The sequence below is a fragment of the Carassius auratus genome, linkage group LG28B (assembly GCF_003368295.1).
Source record: "Carassius auratus strain Wakin linkage group LG28B, ASM336829v1, whole genome shotgun sequence".
In the NCBI taxonomy this organism is placed as follows: domain Eukaryota; kingdom Metazoa; phylum Chordata; class Actinopteri; order Cypriniformes; family Cyprinidae; genus Carassius; species Carassius auratus.
Window position 1 is genome coordinate 2,766,677 of NC_039293.1, and position 7,103 is coordinate 2,773,779.

At 34.3% G+C, this 7,103-nt stretch overlaps 1 protein-coding gene across 1 annotated transcript in view; it reads left to right on the top strand.

Annotated features, from left to right (window-relative positions):
• Window positions 1–5,674, top strand: part of LOC113067728 (serine/threonine-protein kinase/endoribonuclease ire-1) — an 8,192-nt gene extending 2,518 nt beyond the window's left edge. Inside the window, exons 2-9 of the mRNA XM_026240167.1 lie at window positions 567–628; window positions 912–1,163; window positions 1,511–2,146; window positions 2,815–2,978; window positions 3,155–3,375; window positions 3,930–4,065; window positions 4,808–4,896; window positions 5,044–5,674. Of these exons, the coding sequence (XP_026095952.1) occupies window positions 616–628; window positions 912–1,163; window positions 1,511–2,146; window positions 2,815–2,978; window positions 3,155–3,375; window positions 3,930–4,065; window positions 4,808–4,896; window positions 5,044–5,140 (1,608 nt within the window). The 5' untranslated portion in view covers window positions 567–615 and the 3' untranslated portion in view covers window positions 5,141–5,674. The remainder of the gene's footprint in view (window positions 1–566; window positions 629–911; window positions 1,164–1,510; window positions 2,147–2,814; window positions 2,979–3,154; window positions 3,376–3,929; window positions 4,066–4,807; window positions 4,897–5,043) is intronic.
• The last annotated feature ends 1,429 nt before the right edge of the window (window positions 5,675–7,103 follow it).

The window sequence follows — 7,103 nt, forward strand, 5'->3', positions numbered from 1 at the left end:
CATCAAAATTAAAATAAATAAACATTTGAAATATATCAGTCTGTGTGTAATGAATGAATATAAAATACAAGTTTCACTTTTTGAATGGAATTAGTGAAATAAATCAATTTTTGATGATATTCTAATTATATGACCAGCACCTGTATTTTTACCCCATTTATTACCCCACACTCGTAACACAATAAGAGGACAAATGCACCATGTCTGAATTTTGACAGATTTTAGGCAGAAAGTTTGAATGCATGGTTTCAGTACTTGTTATGCTTGTATAGGCTTATATCTTTGTTCATTTTGTTTATTAACAAAGAAAGCTATCAGTATAGGATTTATTTTAAGAGTTGAAAAAGACATCAGTACGGATAACTGCCGCAGATGTTTAATGCATTATTACTTTATACTTAGAAATATTGTTACTTATAATTATTATCATTTGTTATTAATTTAGGCTAAACACCTCACTTGAGGTGTGGCCTATATGAATATATTGACATTTAATGCACATTTATTGTGTATAGACTTGCTGAATTTTCTAATAATGTCTTTATTGCTTTTATCTTTTTGATTAGATTTTCTGTGTATAAGACTTGGAGTTTTTAACGACACTGAACAAAAACAATGGAGAAGCAGCGTAAGTTTTAAACTGACACCCAAAACCCAAGTTTAACCTGACTAAACCAAATAGCTTTAAACTGTAAAGTAAAGTAAAGTAAAGTAAAAATCATATAGTTACACCATTCTGTATTAGTTCACTAATGAGTAGGACTCTGTTAATTTTTTTTTTACTGATGATAGAATATACATTTTTGGACAACTGCCCCTTTAAACTCTTTTAATGGATATTTCCACTCTGCAGTATATTACTCGCATTGCATACGACAAATAACCTGGTTTGACTGTCATTTATATTTCAGATGCTGAGTTTGTTGACCGTCACAGAAGCGAACTCATCCAAAGGGTCACTGCTGTGATGGCCATTGCTGATTCACTGTTAGCGGTTAAAATAATTCACGGGGAAACATACTCAAATATTTTTGTAGCCTCTACAAATATGGATAAAATGAGAAAGTTACTTGTTGCTCTGAACACCAACAAAGCCAAATCAGTTTTTTATAATTGGCTCAAAGACAATGACCGCTTCCTGTTTGAAGATCTTAAACAAAAAGGTGAGAGTAAGACACATACAAGGCAAAACCACTGATCTATAAATATAATATAATATATATATATATATCTATATTATAGATCAGTGGGCAAAACCCAACTGGCACAGAATATAGATCTGACCAGATTTTCATACTCTTGTTTGTAGTTCATTATTTTTCTGCTTACTATGTTTATGCTGCTTGTACTAAATTCTTTGAGTTTGTGTGGTTACATAATTATAATTTCATTGTCAAAAAGTACTAAGATATAGAGCATTTAACTTAAAGAAACATTGGTGAAAACAGGATAAATATTTGGAACATGCCTAACCTTCACATATTTTCTTAAACTTTCTATAATTTTGTAGAAATTGAACAGGGAATGGAAGGGGCATCTGCACAGACCTCATCAGAAGTACTGGAAACTGAATCTCATCCTCAAAATACTAATACAGAACAGATGGAAGCTGTCCAACAGAGGACTGAGGACCAACAAATAACCTGGTGGAACAGAGATAGATCCCGTACAAGACATAAGACAAAAATAGAGGAGCTGCAAAGAGAGACTGACAAACAAAAAGTTAGGAACCTCTGGTTTTGTAAAGCTGAGAAGTACATGATTGGCTCTGGAGGAAGTGGCACACAAGTCTATATTGGCGTGACTGAAGATGGCATTGAAGTAGCCATTAAAATAATAACCAAGAACCCAAAGAACATCAAAGAATTTGAAAATGAACTGAAACTATTGCAAGATTCAAAGCTTGAAAGCCCATATATCGTCAGGTATGTGAGCAGTGCAGAGGATAAAGACTTTTACTATCTTGCAAACCAGCTTTGTGAATATGATCTAGTGGACTACATGGAATATCTTCGTCAGTCAGAACAAAAGGACCGAAAAGAGACCACTTTGAGGAGAATAGTGAAGGAGATTCTTCTTGGCCTTCAAGTTCTTCACCGTGCTGAAGTGGTACATCGTGATATAAAGCCTAGAAATGTTTTGATAGGTATAAATATACATCTATTTTTTATTATGCTTTTTTTTTTTTTTTGAATAATAATCTTTACTGTTGATTTGGAGAAATTTAGCATCACCAATGGATCCTCTGCAGTGAATGGGTTCCATCAATATGAGAGTCCAAACAGCTGATAAAAACATCACAATAACCCACACCACTCTAGTTCATCAGTTAATGTCCTGAGAAGTGAAAGCTGGATGTCTATAAGGAACAAATCCATCATTAAGACATTTTAACTTCAAACTGTTGCTATCATTGAGTCCTCTATCCATAATATTGCTTTCTCCAGTGAAAAAGTCATCTCCTCTGAATCAGGAGAGAAATATGCACAGATCAAGCTACGTGTACAAGCAAAAACAGTCCAAAAACATTCTGAACAAATATGTTTTAATGCGAGAGGACAACAGGATATGGACTTTTTCCACTGGGGGAAGAGTTATTTTGTATTATAAACTCATAGTTTGGTTTGGTTTAAGTCAAAACAACATGGAGCTTTTCATGTCACAAGACATTAATAGACTTAATGTAAGCATCTGGACTATTGTGATGTTTTTATCTACTGTTTGGACTCTGATTCTGATGGCACCCATTCACTACAGAGGATCCATTGGTGAGCAAGTTATTTAATGCTAAATTTCTAAACTTATTCCTTATAGATAAAGAAGAAAGGGCCAGGCTGGCCGACTTCGGCTTAAGTCGCAAACTGGAGGAGGGGGAAACCACAATGTATACTGACAGAGCTGGTACACAAGGCTGGGAGGCAACGGAGATTATAAATCAGACAGAAATAGGTGGATACAAAATGAGCTCAGACATCCAGGTTTGTGCAATATCATGAATGAACTGCAGCCATGATTACAATGAGATAAATAAGAGTATTTATTATCAGTTTAGTTCAGACTGTTTGTGATTACTTACACTTTTCCTACTCTAGTCATGTCCAGTGGTTAGTATTGTGCAGTTTTCACTGTTAGATAACTTCTGTTTTTGGATCAGGTAGCAGGGATGTTAACCCATTACATCCTCTCTGACGGGAAACATCCGTTTGGTGATGGCATCCGCTGTCTAGTGAACATTTCAGAAGGGAAATATTCTCTTGAAGATATTCAAGATATTGCAGCAAAGGATCTCATAGAATGGATGATAAACAAAGAACAAGATAAGAGACCGAACATCGACAAAGTCCTAAATCACCCTTATTTCTGGGATGATAAAAGGTAAATTCAAATTAATATTTCATCCTTAGGAAGAAATCATTTGCTCCTTATTCTTGCTTTTAACACTGAAAGCGGCAGTTACATGAAACTATAAGGTGTTTCTTCACTATTATAATTACTATCTTCTGCTTACTCTTTCGCTGCATCCTTTTACTTCTTTTTATTTGATGTGTATATTCCCAGTATTTCAGACGCTGTTTTATTAACCTGATTCTTTCATAATGGCACTGTCTTGTTTCCAGACTTTGGGCTTTTTATTATTCTGCCATCTATCCTGAGCTGTCCGTCTGCATCAGTTCTGATATTCCTTGAGACGGCTTAACAACGTGCTGCTTTGCTGCCTGTTATTAAGAGTACATTGTAAAATTTCCCTATTAATAACTGTAGGCCAAATCAGGGACTTTTTTCTGTCATAAAACTAACTCCCTGACTAGCCCTCAAATGTATGCACTAGTCTAACTCTGAAAGAAGAATTCAGTCATTATTATATAATTGATCTGTGCAGAAATGATGTGAACGTGCTGTATGCCTTCACAATCTTGTTTTTCCTTCAGGATAAGAGAGGTTGTTCACAATCTGGGAAATAAAGAGGAAGTCCAGGAATACAAGAACTGTAAAAACAATGAAAAGCTTTATGAGACTGTACAGAAATACACAGAGGGAAAAACCTTTTCTGACTGGAAGAGAGAGGTGAGCAATGACTTCTTCACCTAAACGTAAGAGATGTGTTTTTCTCTCTTTGCTAAATTTCTGATTGGTTCAGTTAAGGCTGTGCTTGAACTAATGACAAAAATCAAGATGGCTCCCAGTTCCAGCTCTGTTAGCTTAGCATTGAAAATTGTTTGGCTTGGTTTTTTATTATTATTTTTTCAGTTCATTTTTGTGTGCAGGCTTTTTGCAAGTATTTTACTCTTTGGTAAACTTTGTTTTGTTTGGTAAAGGATTCTTTTGAAGGCGCAGTGAATCTCCTACAGTATTTTTTTTTAACACAGCATTTATTAAAACCACAGCAAATAAGATTAGTGATACTTAACTGGTAGGTGTTCAGTTGTAATACTGACAACAAACTGGGTTGTAGGGTTGTATAATCATGCATATTAAGTACAGGAACAATAAACAACAACGTCTTCAATGTTTAAAGAGATAGGAAGCACTTTCCATTTCTTACAAGTCCAACTTACAAATTCATAAATCACTTGTCAGAAGCAAATTATATAAATGCCAGCACACAAAGGAAAATACAAACCAGGCTACATTAAGTTCAATTGCAACATAGCTAAACCTGGTTTGTGCAGTTTTTGTGTGCTATATGTGAGATTTATATTATATATCATTATTTTCAGTAAATTTAAATTGTATTAATTATAAAAACATGGTTGTACTCTCCTACACTAAGATTTCCTGGTGTAAGACCCCAACTTTGTATTTGCAGGCTCCTGAGACATGGACAAAAATTGGCAAAAATCTTCCCAATGACTTACTTGGCCTGTTAAGACATGTGCGCAACGCACTGGGACATCAGTAAGTACAGAAAAGGGGAAATATGTAAATCTTGCATTTTGCAGGATACAAGTTAAACAAAGAAAAACTCAAGTTTCACTGAAGGTTCCATGATGTTTGTATTTATTATAGTATATTACATATTATAAGATCTATCTGTTTTAACAGGGAAAAAGAGTTCTATGAAGAGAAGATGATTGAGAAGTTTCCAGATTTCCTCATCAGTTTACACAAGCTGGCTTTGGACATGGGCTGGGAATATTGAAGAAGCTGGAAATTGCATGTGGACATCTTTCGTTTTGTTCATAGATTTGATCATGTATTTTAGGAGGCAAATATTTAACATATTTCACTTTACAGTCTTTTGCGGCCTCAATTGCTTTACACTTAATATTGAATATTGGTGTATTTACGGTCCCTAAACATTTTTAAACTCCACAATATTGGTTTCAGCATAAAGACTGCTGAAGGTTGTTTCAAGGCCTGCATAGCGTTGCAATTTATGTATTTAACGGAAGTCAATATCGATATCGATCTTGCTTGCTTGTTGTACATTCGTTGCTGAAATGTTAAATGAATGTTATTTGTATAATGTGAAATGATTTGTAGAAACCGTCAGTGTCTTCTGAAGATCACCTACTGTACACTGTGATAAAGGGACCATTCAACCAAAAAAATGACAATTCTGTCATTTACTATCCCTCATGCCATTTTACTACATAAAACAGTTTATAGCCTTTATTTTATTGCTTTTAGTTTGCCATTTTTTTTATCTTGCTCTGGAATTTTGAATAAAATTCTTTATATTGATTTCTGACTCTTGAATGTTTTTAAATATTTAAAATCTTAATATTTCAAATATATCAGTAAATATAAAAATCAAGAAAAAGACATCCCAAATGGTGAAAACATGATAGGGGGCAAGTTGGGGTAAGTTGTCTCAATGGAAACTGCTATTAAACAGCCTATTGTAGGAAGCAAAACAATTATGACTATATATGTAATATCTGTGATGCCCATCACTAATGAGATGTATGAAAATTGAAAGCTTTCCTGGGAAGTGTATTCGAAGAACACAAAGGCGACTTTTAAGAGACTCAAACGAGAAAGCTTCTAGATGCTGTCAAATCTGCTTTTTACAAAGTACTGGAAGAATATAAGCCTGATGTCATTCAAGAACTTGCAGGCAGGGTATTAGTGGAAAAAATTAAGAAAACTATTTATCTTAGCCAAAAAATCTGCATTGACACAGATCATAATCTTATTAGTTGAATTTTGGGCTTGATCACAAGATTTATCCACTATTGTCTATAAGTGTCATGCAGCACGTGACTGACAGGACTGACAGAACCAAACTACAGCAGTGACCCAGGCAGCATGGAGACCAGGGCCAAGTACAACCCACACCTTCTCCCTAACCGGCTCCAAGACTTGTTGGGTTCTGGGGCACTCTTATATAACACACAAGCTTTAGAACAACAGTAGAGAATAGCTAAGTTCACAAATGCATGGAACTGCATAAATTAACTCAAGAAATCACCATTTGCACAAAATGAGAAAGTTAAGTAACATTCTCTGGCATTTACAAACTGTGTCCATATGATGGTGCCATGAGCCTTTTCATTTAATGGACCGATGCTATCACTAAGCCAACCCTGAAGTTTACATAACCCTGTTTGACTTGACAAAAAGCCAATAGGATTTTCCATTGGCCCTGTAATCAATGAAAGTTATTTCTAATTTGTTCATCATGATAATCTTGTCCAATGAATAAAACTATTATGAATTTTGAAGCCCAAATACAGTGGGGGAAATATTTATTTGATCCCCTGCTGATTTTGTAAGTTTGTCCCCTTACAAAGAAATAAGGGTCTGTCATTTTGTTGGCAAAAGTTTTTTTTAACGGATAGAGACAAAAAAATAAATAAATTTAAGTCAAGTTCAAGTTCAATTTATTTGTATAGCGCATTTACAACAGCCTCCTGGCTGACCAAAGTGCTTTACATAAGAACAAGAATATTACACATACATAAAAAAAAAAATAATAAAATAAATAAAAAATAAAATAGACCAGACAAAAATTTAAAACCACCCATTTCAAAATGTAGCATAACACAGTAGTCAGTACACTAAGGAAAATAAAAAAGTTTTTAGCAAGGATTTACTGATCATTAATGAACATTTTCCCTGAAAGTTTTAATTTGAATTGAGTTATAAACACAGCAAGG